This window comes from Onychostruthus taczanowskii, unplaced genomic scaffold, assembly GCF_017590055.1.
Source record: "Onychostruthus taczanowskii isolate IOZ18803 unplaced genomic scaffold, ASM1759005v1 scaffold33, whole genome shotgun sequence".
In the NCBI taxonomy this organism is placed as follows: Eukaryota; Metazoa; Chordata; class Aves; order Passeriformes; family Passeridae; genus Onychostruthus; species Onychostruthus taczanowskii.
This window is the reverse complement of record NW_024500683.1, coordinates 2,351,380-2,365,986: the sequence shown is the minus strand read 5'-3', so window position 1 is coordinate 2,365,986 and position 14,607 is coordinate 2,351,380. Positions and strand designations below refer to the sequence as shown.

The 14,607-nt window shown below is 35.7% G+C and overlaps 1 protein-coding gene across 17 annotated transcripts in view; it reads left to right on the top strand.

The window, feature by feature from the left end:
• Positions 1–14,607, top strand: part of RIMS1 (regulating synaptic membrane exocytosis 1) — a 305,714-nt gene that overhangs the window by 234,789 nt on the left and 56,318 nt on the right. For 12 of the 17 annotated variants that reach the window (XM_041410580.1, XM_041410592.1, XM_041410591.1 and 9 more), the window contains 2 exons: positions 5,284–5,396; positions 13,856–14,022. The exons of the other annotated variants lie outside the window; for them this stretch is intronic. In XM_041410580.1, the coding sequence (XP_041266514.1) occupies positions 5,284–5,396; positions 13,856–14,022 (280 nt within the window). The remainder of the gene's footprint in view (positions 1–5,283; positions 5,397–13,855; positions 14,023–14,607) is intronic. 17 annotated transcript variants of the gene reach the window in all.

The window sequence follows — 14,607 nt, the reverse complement described above, 5'->3', positions numbered from 1 at the left end:
TATTATAAGTTTATGAGATAAATTTTAACTTCAACTTAATTTTCAGTACTTCATTATGTAAGAAATCTTTGTGTCATTTTAGACTTCTAGACCTTTTCTCTTAAAGTTTGCATCATAAAGGATGGATGTATGATATATTCTGGAAAGAGTTGCAGCTATCTGAAATCTTGATGCCAGTTTCTTTGTTATGTGGCTTATTCAATAGTGCAGGCAAGACTTGGAGGTTTGCCAAGTCATAATGTTTGCCTGCACCTCCTTGTTCTGTCTTGACCATCTTGAAGAGAAATATGAAGTGCCTCAAGAGAAAAGTCTGCCTTTTTTGTAGACTTCATTGTTACAGAAAATGGTATGGCCAGTGCTAAGACATCATAGGTTTTCTCTACCATCTAGAAAAGCACAGTATGGTTACCAGTTTGAATCACAGACCATGTAATGTCACCAGTCATTCTGGCATTAAGCCCATACTTGCTTTCAGCAAAAATGTCCTTTTAGAAAGGTATTTTCACTTAATGCGTGCAAGGGATGGAAATTTGTTCCTGGGCTTAATCACCTGACTTTTTAAACATATATCTTGTTACTTATCTGATTGACCTACCCTTTTTGAAATGTATGAGGGGATTCTTATTAGATGTTATATATTGACCAAATACACTGTTTTCCAAAATTTTCAGAATGTAGAGTCTCTTTGATGAATGTTGCAATGTGAAAGAAGTGGATTTACAAAGAGTTAGAGCTCAAGAATAAAAAAACTAGAACTAGAAAGGCAGATACAGCATTTTTGCTGTTTCTTGCTAGTTCCTTATTGCTGCCTGTTATACAATCCTTATTTAAATGATCCCACATAAGTTTCATGCATTATGCTGTTAGCCTAATAGATGGGTGTTTAAGGCATCACGTCGTTTGGGAATTTTGCATCTAGCATGGAGTTTAGACCTCCTTTTAAACCTTAAAGGGAGAACTCTAGACCGTAAAATTACTTCTCTTTCACTGGCCACTACTATTAGTGCTGCTTTTGTAGCTCTCAATGATTTTCGTAGGGTTGGTCTATTGTTAATGCTAATGCAAGTTTAATTTCTTATAAAGTCATATTTCTTGAATCGTTAGATTCATATTCTGTGGATAACAGAAATATGCCATATGACACATCTGTCTAGAAAGGTTTCATTAAAGAAAAAAGGAAAACTTTATCTGCCCTACTACATCTGATATATTAGTACAGTACATTGATTATTGTGTTATTTTGTACATAATGGAAAAGGTAGTGTATATTCTGAGCATTTAGGATTCTAGCCACTTCTAACTTCTCCCTCAGTTGAATATCCTTTAGGGGTTGAAACATGCCCTTGGTAGTTTTCTAAGGTTAGTAATAAAGATGAGGGCTGTTAAGTAGTTAGTGGCACCATATATAACTCTATAAATCTTAACATTATAGTCATATGTTAAAAGGAATGTGACTAGCACATAAAATCTTAGTAAACAGGTGAAGTCTTAGAAAAATTAAGTGGCTATCTCCTTTAAGAAAAAAAAAAACCCCTGTTAGTCTGTCCTAATTTTCTTTGAGAGTAGATTGCAGGCTGAAAATAAGATCTGTAGCTATTTTCTTTAGTTTATTCCATGCCTCCTTTGAGTAGTGTCCTACAGAATTGCATATAGTAGACTATCCCCAGTTTTATTGCTGAGTATGATGCTATATGGTATGGAGTGGTCCCTCTGGTCAGTTGGGGTCACCTGTCCCACCTTTTTCTTCTCACAGCCTCCTTGGGGGCAGGGGCAAGCCAGGACAGGGCAGGGGGCTGCAGCATGAGGAACAGAGAAGGTCTCGGTGCCATGCAAGCACTGCTCAGCAATTGCTGAAACACTGGTGTGTTATCAACACTTAGGCACAACTAGAAGAACAGGCAGCTGTGAAGAAAACTGCCTCCATCCCAGCCAGACCCAGTACCCCTGGGATTACAGGAGTCAGATGGGTTTAGATTAATGGAATTGAAATATAACATTTTGATTCCATTCATATGTGTGTCTTTTCTCTCCTGCATGGCTTGATTGTTTATGTACATCATGTTGTTAACCTTCACGTGATTTGTTAGTAGCAAGCTTTGGCTACAAAGTTGTACCCTTTATTTAAGCAGTCTGATCAATGAGTTCTGTCAATTACTTTTACACTGATCAATCTCACATCTGAATTATCAGCCCTTGAAGACATGAGAGTTACAGCTCTTTGAAGTGTGACTTCTGACACCAGAGAATAACACGTTGGCACAACTGGTACTGATTGTACTTGTACCACTATTTTGAGAAACTTATGGTAAATCTTCATTTTTTTAATGCTAGAGCCACTCTAAAGGTCTTGAGATTACAGTGCTTTGATCTGCAAATTACTGTGTAGTTCTACCTCTCAAGACCTCCAGGAAAAGCACTCTGTAAATAGTGATGCCCTAAAAGAAAGCAGATCCATATTTTTCTGAGACAAGCTAAGTACTTTTTATGTCAAGTTTTTGTTACCTGTGGTAACCAGCCATGTTCCAAGAAAGCAATGTGATCATATGGTGTTGTTACCTATGCTTGTTACAGTTTTGCTAATGTGCTTTTGCTCCTGTGTTAGACTTTTTTCTGCTTCTCATGATTAACCTGTAAAGGTTTTCCCAAGCCACTAGTCAGGCAGATAAAAATTTTCCATCACACAACTAAGCTACATTTAACATATGCTCAGATGTTCATGGTAAATAAAGCTGGAAAGAACACAGTTGGATTTTCTAGAGTAGTTTCATGCAACTGCATGCTTAGAAATAAATTCACAGCTAATTGGTGCTAAATTGCATTATACTTCACAAAATCAAATTTCTTCATTAGAGAATTTAGATTTACTTCACAGTGCTCATTAATTGTTCTCACATTCTTTGATATAGTCATATATATATAAAGGAAAACCAGAGCATAAATGTGTTAAGCTTAAGGATTTAAACATAACAAAAATCAAGAATCACAGAATTGAGATTGAATATTTACTCAGTCTTGACTGAAGTAGTAACCTCTGAAATAGCACTAAATTACATAACAGAATATCCTTTCCCAGGTACCATAGGTAATACAGGGCAACATATCATATAAATTATTTAATATAACATACAGTTGACAGGCTAAAGGACCTAAAATTCACACAATGAAGTTAGAGAGTAACTCTACTCTGTGCACCATACACATGTAGGGCTAAATTTTTAAAGGGGTCTCATTTTTCCCTCTGATTTCATATCCTCAGTCTATTTCATGCATGTATGATAGGATTAAGATACCAATTTTTTTTACTTCAGTCCCTAATTGATCTATCTTAATCCTTTCATATCTGTCCTTAAAATAAGAGGCCATCTTTAAAAATTTCACCTAAAGTGCTCAATTTTGCCTTCAGATACCTCCATGCAACTTCCATTGAAGTAATTGGAGCTGTGCCTGCATATCTGATGGTGGGACTGGACTCATTGCAATTAAGGTACACATTTACTGGCATAATTAGTCATCTGGAATAATTGCTGGGCCCAGTGTGACATTCTGCATGTGCAGAATTTGCTAGATTGGACTCTGCATTATGGGGGACTGAAGATAATGATAATTTTATTTCATGCCTTAGATTTGTAATTGTAGTAGAATTTTAATTTAGTTTGAAGTACTTAATTTTCTTATTTTTAAATAAGAAATGTGGAAGAAATTCACAATGATGCCCTTGTATATATTTTCATACCCAATCAGCACAGAGACATTCTATCATTTCCACGAGCATGTTACAAATGGTATGTGCAGGCACAATTGTGATGATTTGTGCAGTAGCTTATAGTTTAAAATATCCAATCCTGAGTGTAGTGCTTTTTTTTTTTTTGCCTTGTATTTTTGTGCTGCTAAAGGACAGACAAAAAAAAATCTGTAAATAATGGCACAATGTATAAGTAACACCATAAAAGCCACACATGAGAACTTTAGTACTTCTTAATTGAAAATACATAGAGTACTTATTTTCCAGTAATTTAAAATTATCTGTGTTTTGTGATTGCAAGTTGATTACAGGCAGCTTTAAATATAGGTGTCTCTCTCCTGTCACTGATCTGGGGAGGGGCTCTTTCACTTACAAATTAGTTGTTTTGTAGAGAGCAATATAAATCCACGATTGGCGCAAAAGCAGAAGATTTTGTGGACGGTGCCTCAAATAAAATTGAATTTGTGACACATAAAAAATTCCAACTTAAAAGAAGTTTTTCTGAGATGTTATAACCTGTTAAACCGCAATGAACGTAGCGAATTCCTGTGATTTAGAATAGTTGCTGATAAATATTTGGGTCTAGTTGTAGAACTGCTAAAAAGTGACAGTTTTCATGGTATTGATGTTACCTGTATTGCTTTGAATTTAAAATGCTATGAAGCTTAAGAATAGCAGAATATATAGATCCCTCTGAAATTTATTTGCTACCACGTAGGTTAAGTTGCTTGGAGGAAGCCTTGGCCCAGGGGCATTTACAGCACTCTGTTAGTGCGAGGTCGAATGCCTGTGGCAGGCACAGCCAATATGAATTGCCATAACTTGCTCAAGTTGAAGAAGATGCTCTTTATAGCACAACAACTCCTTGAAGGTACAAGATACGTGTTTTTAAAGAAACACTGCCATATGGAAGTTGAAAACACAACAAATAATTATTTGAAGTAAAGGTGATCATTGCAGAACAAAGTAGTGATTTTAAAGGAGGTCTTGTTAAAAAAAACCAAACTACTAGAAAATTACTGTGGTTTTGATATGACTGGTTGAATGGAGAAATTATTCCTCTCAAATAGTCTTAGCTATGTTTCAAGATAGTAGGAGGAGTTAATTACTCTAAAAATAAATTTTAATACCTGTTTCATGCATTAATTATTAGAATGCTACTGTATTATTTTCTATGTTTAAACAAGCACATGCTTAGATGATCATGGATTTACATCCCTTGCATCCAGAATATTTAACAGGTGTATCATTCAGCCTGCCACTTAAGTTTTTTCAGTCTTTTCATATCTGTTGCACCAGCTTGATTATGTGTAGAAATTGGGATGTCTGCCCATTTTCAGGTAAAGACTCGCGCAATAAAAGTGGTTGATTTCTTGACATTAGTGTTCCTTTGTTCTGTGCTTACACCCTGCTTGTTCTACATGTTTGTACATTTCTTTGTTTTGTTGAAATGGAAATGAGCTAAAATTGTTGCTAAACCATTTGCTTTTTCCAAAACTTTTTCTCTATTTTTAATTGATTTTCATTGTGTGTTTTTGCAGCAAGCTTAGTAGTGGAGGAGCGAACGAGACAGATGAAAATGAAAGTGCACCGTTATAATCAGACATCAGGGTCTGGTTCTAGCCAAGAACATGAGCGTGAGCAATATACCAAGGTAAAGTCAGTAGTCTTGGAATGATACTTTGGCTTTAACATTGAAGGCGTAGACTTGTTTATTTAACATATTATCTAACCTTCAAGAACACTGTATTTTAAATCCTGACAGAAATGTTTTCAAGTAACAGCTTTTTAGCATCACTTGTGCCCCCTTCTGATGTGTATTAGTCTTTGACATCAACTAAAATGAATCTGGAAAAACCAATGTGTTTAAAAACTTCAGGAAAGCTTTTCAGAATTAAAAAGTTCAGGAAAGAAAGTTCCTTCAACAGCTGTTAAAAAGAGGCTTATCACATCTAGCTTATGAAGTTGTTAGATTTCCAATCCCTAGAGTGTGGAAAATAGGGCCATGAAAGAGTAGGTTGGCCCTTGTTGCTGTCTGATGTGGAGAAAGCTAGACAGAACAAGGTCCAATCTCACGCAGATGTTCACATATTTGTATAATGTTTTTGCATCCTAATAGTGTCAGAGATAAATTATTTCCTTTCTTGAAGTGCCTACTGATTACTTTGGTTTCCTTTTCTAATAAAAGCATAAAGAATTTCTGTGATAATAGAATATATTGAAATTAGGTTAACAAAGTTGTAAAGAGGGATTTTGTTTTCTTGATAAGGCTAAAATGATAGACCATAACTTTGTAATTTAAACTCTATAGGGTTCTAAGCAAACTGATAAAAATGTCTTGCACATCTGCACTGCTGCTTACAAATCAAGCTGTGAGGAGCTGGATGCTCCTGAAGATACAGGTTAAAATAATGTATAAGTGAGGTACTCATCTAAAGCAAAATCACAAATTTACTTTGGAATGGTTAAATAGGAAATCTGGCAGCTAAATTTTAATACCTAACAGATTTGAAGGATTGGTTCAAGATCTTGTTGCAGTTAAGTATGCGGACAACTTTAATAAGAACTTAAATGAACAGTTCTCAAAAAGAAGAGAAACAAGAGAAACAAGGCTTTAAGTTCTGAGTGGCCAAATTGTGGGATATCAGTGCTGTTAAAAAACTCAACAGTAGAAATTTCCAATGAGATCTTCTCTCAGAAGAAGGAATTTGTTTAATTAAAACAACTCAGTTGCTGCTGGGTTTGCTGCTACCTTCAAAAGAGGTCCTCTCAGGGTAAGAGGGTGAGATGCAGTGTCTCTGTGGTACTTCCCAACCACTTAACAAGGTAAAAAAAATAGGGTTGGTAAAATTTTCATTTGAGAGAGGCAATACGCAATCTGAGGACTTTTGCTAGGATGACCAGAGACCTTTGTTCAGAGTCAAAGGCCAGGTTTCTGAGTTAGATTATATGTTACAGATTGATTAAAATTTTTGTATTTATCATTCTTAAACATATTTTTAATCCTAATTCTCTAATATTTATGATAAGCATCGTTTTGACCCTCCAATATATTTTTCTTATTTGATCAGTGTAGTTCCAATGTATGGTTAAATATTTGTTAGAAAACATCAACCTGCAATGTTACAAATTTCTCTTATCCTTAGAATCTTGAGGTTTTAGGGTCTTCTTTTGGTTTTAAATGCATGTGCAAATCAAAAGAGAAATCATGATGAGTACTGAATCAAAAGAACACTGAAATTATTTTATTCAGAATTTTGCTTCACTTCACTATGGTGACAGTCATCACTTTAAAAATGCTACCAAAGCAAACCTTATGCTACTGTCTCTCTATCCTGAGAAAATGGTGAAAGAGTCAAGAAAATAGCCAAGACAGATGAAGATTTGGACATTTGAAAATGTAGTATGTTATATCAGCTGTTGTGGTAAAGCTGATGACTGAGACTTCTCAGAATTGAAGACTGTACCCAATTTCTGGTGCCAAAATTTGTGAAAAATCTTTGAAAGCTGCAGAAACAAGACTGACTTTAAATAAAAAAATAAAAAATATTAAGTGGTATAATAGGCATTCTGGAATAGTGAAAAAGAAATATTTACTGACTATTCAAGAAATAGCAATTGCAAGTAGAGTTTTTCCCTCTTTAACCAAAATGCTTCTTTCTTTCCTAAATAGCAGTGTTTTCCCATTGCTCCAGAAAATAAATATATTTATTAGAGAAATTATACTGTTCTGAACATTGAGAAAATAGTTCATTCTGCATTTCAGAGCAATCAGCTCACATGGGTTTGATTCTTCCAATATTTTTACATTTGCAAATATGCTTGTTTTATTACACACAAAATTTTCTAAACCATTCAAAAATTTTCCTTCAGTATGGGACTGGATCATATTTGCAATGGTTAATTATGCATATACAAAATAATTCCTGAAAGTTAAATAAATTTTCTCTTATATTGAAACAAGCCTTTTTTAAACAGAGATGTTGTAACTGGTCCTTTGCAATTTCTTGTCAATTTCTGATGCATTACAGTTTTGGAATTTTTCCCACTCAGTTTCTTAAATTTCTAGTTACAGTAAGCAAGCAATGATTTTCCAAATATGCACTATGCAGGTTTCCATTTTTAACATCCATTAATGGATTTTGAATAGGCAACAGTCTGCCCTGCAACATTCGTATATGTCTTCATGGCTGTTCCACTCTCTTTTGAGATTTTCACAGAGCTCACATCTTTATTTCTTCCCAGTGTACTGAAAAGACTCCATAATTTATGTGAAACAGTTAACTTCTAATAAGCTAAACAAAAAAAAACCAAAAACAAACAAACAAAAAAAAAACACAAAAAAAAAAAAAAAGGAAAAAAAAACCCCAAAAAAAAACCCCCAAAAAACACCAAAAAAAATTAAAAAACCACCAGACCTCTGAGGATTTTTCAAAAGCATTTAAAGAAGAGCTTTAAACATGTCTGCCTTCTTTCTTATATATTGGTGAGGCTGTAGTGGCTAGTGTGCACATATTTGTGCTGTTTCAGTGCTTGAAAGAATCAAAACATTTGTTGGCATAATTCTGGATTTGCACAGAGGTGAATTACAGTGTAACTCAATTATCCTTTTAATTCAAAATACAGTAAGTGTTTTTATTCTATATGGCCCACATAGAACACAAACACGATGCTTGCAGTTGCTCTGGTTTAGCATTTTTTTGGAAGTTCTGTTTATTCAAGAGAGTTACTGATTAGAGCACTGTAATGTGTACTTAAAAAGGATATCACTCTATATTTAGATGCAGTACTGGTTTAAGACTGTATGTGATTGAAAAGCATTTAGCATAAAAGTGTAATCATGGCATTTGTTCAGTGGCAATGTGGATTTAACTCAATAGTTGCTGTCTTAGCTTATGTGTTAACAGTTAATGTCTAAAGCAGGGGCTGGGTAGGATACTTGGGCTGACAGGAGGCTGATTGTATTAAGTTTTACATCATACTGGGTAAGGCATCTAGGGCTGTATATAGAAAATGCTTTTGGACATGGATGTGACATCTTCTTTTTGTCCCCTTCACCCACCTTGAAGAAAAAAATCTTTAATATGTGTTGTGTTAAAATGACAGTCACTCCAGTGCTGGCTGGATTTCGCAGAATTTAGTCAGTTCCATTCATTTGACCTGTGAGCTTCACTGCAATTTCCTCCTAGTTTGACTTACTCAATTTTACTGTTCCCTGTTTGGGAGCTGAGCTGTGTTCATAGGAGTTGGATACAATTGTAGGAAGGGTTTTTAGAATCACTGGTGCTTAGTGGCCTCTGGACCACGGCATGAGCTGCTCCTGAGATAGAAGCTGGTGGGAGTCAGTGGTGAGTCCTGAACACCCTAAGGTGCCAGCTGCTGGGCTGTGAATGCCAGCAGCATTCAGAGCAACCCCATGTGAGCAATCATAAAGCTGAAGGTGCTTTGTGGAGGATTCAGTGTTTTCTGACAAAATTCCTGATCAGTCTGCCTCAAAAGATAGCTGCGATCTCAAGACTTGTGTAGTCCCTGGATGAATCTGTGCATCTGGTCTGTATTTGCCTTTCCTCATGTTAATGACCTCATTTTAAACCCATTTTATTTTCTCATTTAATTTCCTCATTTTAAGCACATAATGAGGTATATATTTGTCAAGGTTAGTCACCTGGGGCTTTTTTTGCAAAGGACAGCATACTCATTTAATTTTCAAAGCTCTGAAACCATTCTTCATGGTTTTGGAAGTTAAATCGAGGAATATGAATACTTCCATATTAGAAATACTTTCTAATAGGAAAGATAATCCAATTATAATGAACTGTTAAATAACTTCTAAGATGTGCCTTATAATCAGTAAAATTGCTAACATTGTTAGTCATGAAGAAGCTGTAAAATAATTTGTGAAGTACATTATTTTGGTTTGTGTCTATGCTCTTTCCATTGATGTTAACACATCTGCAGTTCATCATACCCCTTTTTTCTCCTTTTGCTGGTGAGCAAGAAGCAGCAGCTCCACAGGTGGTAAGGTGAATGGAAGAACTGCATTCCAGCTGTTTATAAATGTCTGCTTTTGTAATGCAGGCAAGGAAAGCACAGATATTTTTGGCATTTGAAACTAGCTGTTATTAATGTTTAAAAAAACAGACCTACTCTTTAGTAATTGCTATTGAAGTTGCAGCCAACTTCACTGACTCTCTTAATGTGATGAATTGCACACCTTGGAAAAGAAATGTTACATAAGCTTTAAGATAGAGAGTTGAAAGAGAAGTGGTCACACTGAAAATATACTTCATTTTGAAGCTTCAAAATGATGTAATGTTTAAATATAACGTCTCAGGGAAATTTATTGCAAATATATGAGCAGTTTCAAAGAGCAGCAGTTTTTTTGCTTTGCAGCAGAACTTTATCATATTATTTTTGAGCTCAGTTGGAAACCTGCAAGCATTACTTCATTGCAGGTACCATATAAGAGGATATTAGCCCATGTTATTTTTCTTCTGAATTATACATTCAGGTGTATTGCAGCAGTAAAATATTCTCAGTTTAATGAGCACTGCTTTGTGGAATAGTGCTATTTATTTCTCTCTGTATTTGAAGGGAAAAAAAGGGTAACTTCAAAATTGCCTTTATTTTGTTCATCTGTTAGCTATGATGACTGATTGTCAGATTGTATCAGAGGTAGGTAGGAAATCAGTAGGACAAATTGTATGCCTCCTGTAGAAGTCTGTGAATTAATTAGGAGCAGCAGGTATAAGAAAAAGCTAAATCCAGGAGCAGTGGTAGTAAAATGTAAACTCTGTAGCGCTCAGCATTAATTTTCAGCATCACTACTTTTTGTGCTAATCTCTATTTCTGTGAAGGGAAAGGTTTTCAGTTTCCTGGGAATCACAGCCATGGCATACAGTATAAAGGGATAGGAAAAGCTCAGCCATTCCATGAAAATCTCATTTAGGAAGGGATGCTCCATGTTTTTTGCAGTAGCTGTGTAATTGCAATACAAGGCAAGTAGAAGACATGGATTCAGTTTTTTCTTTATGTCCCATCTCACTGTAAAATTCTCTGTTTACCAAAATATTAAAAACTGTCTTTTAAGCCAGTCTGATATCTACAAAATAATTCAATTTTTCAGACTGCTGGACTATAGGGAGCAAAACAGAGTGAGGGTATCTACATAGCCCCACTTACAGGATGATACCATAAAGGGCTGAAGACCTCTGCTCCAGTAAATGGTTTCATATTGATACTGAACAGTCAATTGATGAGGCTGAATCTCTAAAAAGCCACTGATACACAAACTGATACTTCTAACTTCTCTCCCAGTATTCTAACCAGTAAGATGCACAACCATGCTGGATGCTTTCCCTCACTCCCCTCTCCCCATCTTCCTCAGCCCACCTAGCTACCCCATGAAAGGTGGAACAAATTCAGTACAAGTGAAACAGAGAGTCTTTTTCCTGACATACCCAGTCCCTCTGTTGAATCATAAGTTGAATGCTAACAGCTAGATTCAGGTGTGGCTTGGAAAAAAGGCCAGCAGCCAAAACCTCCCTCAATAAGTAGAAGAAATGCTTCCAGCAGGACAGCTTCCAGAAGTCGCTGCATCTGGCCTTGGTGGTTCTCTGGTGGGGGAGTCTGCCTTCTCCAGCAGCCTGTCATGGTTGCTCAGGGACCACCTACGTCTTCTACTACTGCAGGTTCACTGTGTACACTCTCAAACAAAAAGCCACAAAGAGAATATGGACTATTGGTGAGGAATAGAAGCAATTGGACATTATAATGGCAGAGGGAAGAGGTCAGATTGCCTTCAGCTAATACAAAAAAAAGCATGGAGGTATTTCTGAAACAGTCTGATACTATATCTAAGAAACCCCATGCATTTGAGAGAGGTTGTTTGGTTATATTTTAAACAAAGAATTTTTTTGAAACCTCAACTTCAAAGGAATAATTTGTATATATAATCTCAATTTGTGGGATGGGTGAAATCCTTATTTCACTGGAATCAACAGAAATTTAATATTTAATGAGCTGATTTTACAGATTGCAAATCTGTTTAGCTTAATGGAAAGCCAGATCATTCCATGTGTTCAGATGGTTTTCATATTTTTATATGTCTCATTTAGAGTAGCTTGAAGGATTCTTTAGGAATTCTTTAGGAATTTTGCATAAAACATCAAGTCTGATTCAGGACTGGGGCGATTTAACTTAAGCTGGAGAGAAATCACCATTCAGTTTTCTAGCCTCTGAATGTTTATATTTAGCCTATGTAAAAAGTTTCCAAACTTGTATTCTTGCTTTGAATATTTTTTTAGACTTTAGAAGGAAAACATGATATCTTATTATGAAAGAGGTCTGATAAGAATTAGTATACTTTGTGTTTCAATTTTGAAGTTACCATTTTATCTTGCAGTCTGAAGGATAGCAATCAGCAAAATTGTTTAACAGACTCTGCAAGCCATTAACAAAAGGTGATTTGAATAAACACATCAGCATAGTCTCCCCCAACTGGACATTTATATTCAGTAAAGTCAGAAGTCACTTGTAAAGAGAACCTTCTGATAAATTCCTGCTGTAGTTGAAAACTTTTTTGAACATCATGGTACTTGATTCCTTTCTGTTACCCATTTTCTTAAAGTCACAGCCTTGTCTCCTGCAGATGTTTTTACTCAGCCACTGCGAACCCTTCGCTGGGTACTGCTTTGAGTTTCTGCTAAGCAGTGTTCTAATGCACACCTGAAAAACAGTGAGACAGTAAATGTATATAACCTCCATTTGTCCTTTAGATGTCTATATTTACAATTGGTGCTTAGAATTGCTTTATTCTTTCCCCTTCTCTACTCCTATTGACTTCCTCATTTTATCTTCAATGTTTTACCAAGAGGTTTCCGAGTGTGCACAAGCATAGCTGCTGAAAGGCACTGGAGCAAGAGAAGATAAACCTGGCTTAAGGAAAGGAGACCTGACACATTCATCTGTACAAACTCAAGCTTGTGTTTGCCAGGTTTTTGAAATTAAGTCATGGCATCTGCTGAGTGATTCAGCCAGCAACCCAGTGCCTAGTTGGAGTTTGTATATTCACAGACAGCCACAGATTTGTGTATTATTCTCAAATAAACTTTTATGACTTGTAATTTTACAGAGCACAGATCTAAAAAATGAACTCCCTAGAGTGTCATGTCAAAAACTGCCTAGTGCTCCTATGTGTTAATAGTTTTCCCATAATGTACCCTGGGAAGTATATCACAGGTTTAGTTGCTTTCCAGCCAAGACTACCTTCCTCTAATGACAGTGAGTTTTAGTTTTGTGAGCCTGAAAACTATTTGGTCCTCATATCTGTATGAGTGAAAATTTAGGTAAGTGTGACATTGCTAGGATTGAAGCTTCCTTTTGTACTTGTCTGACTGATGGTGTCACAGTTGATTTGAAAAGTGAACTATCTTCTATGTCTGTCCACATATTCCTCCTTCTAGCTCTTAGGCATGTGCAGATGTAAAAGCAACTAGATCAGGGAATTGCCTGGAAAAAAAGACTGTATTTACTGAGTTAGCATTCTGCCAAACTAGTCCTCTAGTATCACATTACAAAGAGAAATTTTGACATAGAAAATGTTTTGGGTTTTTTTGGTTTTGTTTTTTTTTTGTAGAGTATAGGAACTGATATCAGTCCCTAATACCCTCATGTAGCATTACATTTAATTCAGGTTCATATGCAGTTTATGTGCAGGTATTTCATAGCATATATTTTTAATATTTTAAAAATGTAAAAAATAGTCTATAGCCAAATAGATGGTATGCATATACTTGAGATGTCTGTCTGCTGCATAAATATTTCATATAAATATTTCATTGTTGTAGTTCTAGTGCGCTGAAGAACCAACAGCCTATTTAATTTCCAGTGTGTTATTTTATTCCGAGTATCTTCTTTGTCCATAAATAACATGTTTCATTTCTGCACTAGACATAAAGGCATTATTTAATGTAGGCATATCTTTGAATATCATACAATTTTGTTATATCTAAAAGCAGTTAAAGAGAATTGTCATACTTAGGTCATGTGTTGTCTCAATGAATGCTTTCTGTTTTGATGAGACTGCTCACCCTTTCTTTTCTTGATCTCTAGTATAATATACAAACAGATCAGTACAGAAGTTGTGATAACGTCTCTGCCAAATCATCAGATAGTGATGTCAGTGACGTGTCAGCCATTTCCCGAACCAGCAGTGCCTCTCGCCTCAGCAGCACAAGTTTTATGTCAGAGCAATCTGAGCGCCCTCGGGGCAGGATCAGGTGAGTTCTCCATGCAGCTTCCATTGCATCCCACTCCTGCTTTCACTGAGTGCCAGAACACAACCAGAAATTCTTGAAACTGGATAACCACAACACGAGAATTTGTGAAAAATGTTATGCACATATAAACTGTCTTCCATGACTGGCCTAAGATGACAATAGTTTTGCAGTTGTGCATCCTAAACAGAAAGCAAACTTCCATGAGAAGATGATAGATTAATGTATATATCCCACTTGAACCTGAACACAGGCTATCCTCTCATTGTTGGCTAAGAATGAGAGTAATCAGTATGTCCGTAAGGTATTACACCAGAAATATTACTAGATTTTTAGGTTTAGCAGTTTTTTCATAAAAGCTTGGTTTTTCTTCCTCAATATGTTTTTCCCTACCTACATGCCTTTATTTTGCTGTTTTCATGTGCGTGACAAATTACTAGATTTTAAACTATTATTCATGTAGTAATTTTGATATTTCTTTTTCAAAAGTAGTTTAATTCATTTCCATTATCAATAATCAAATACATCTTTCATCCTTGATACTACTCTATTCTGAGCTTAGGGCTTTTTTGGATGCACACATTGGTT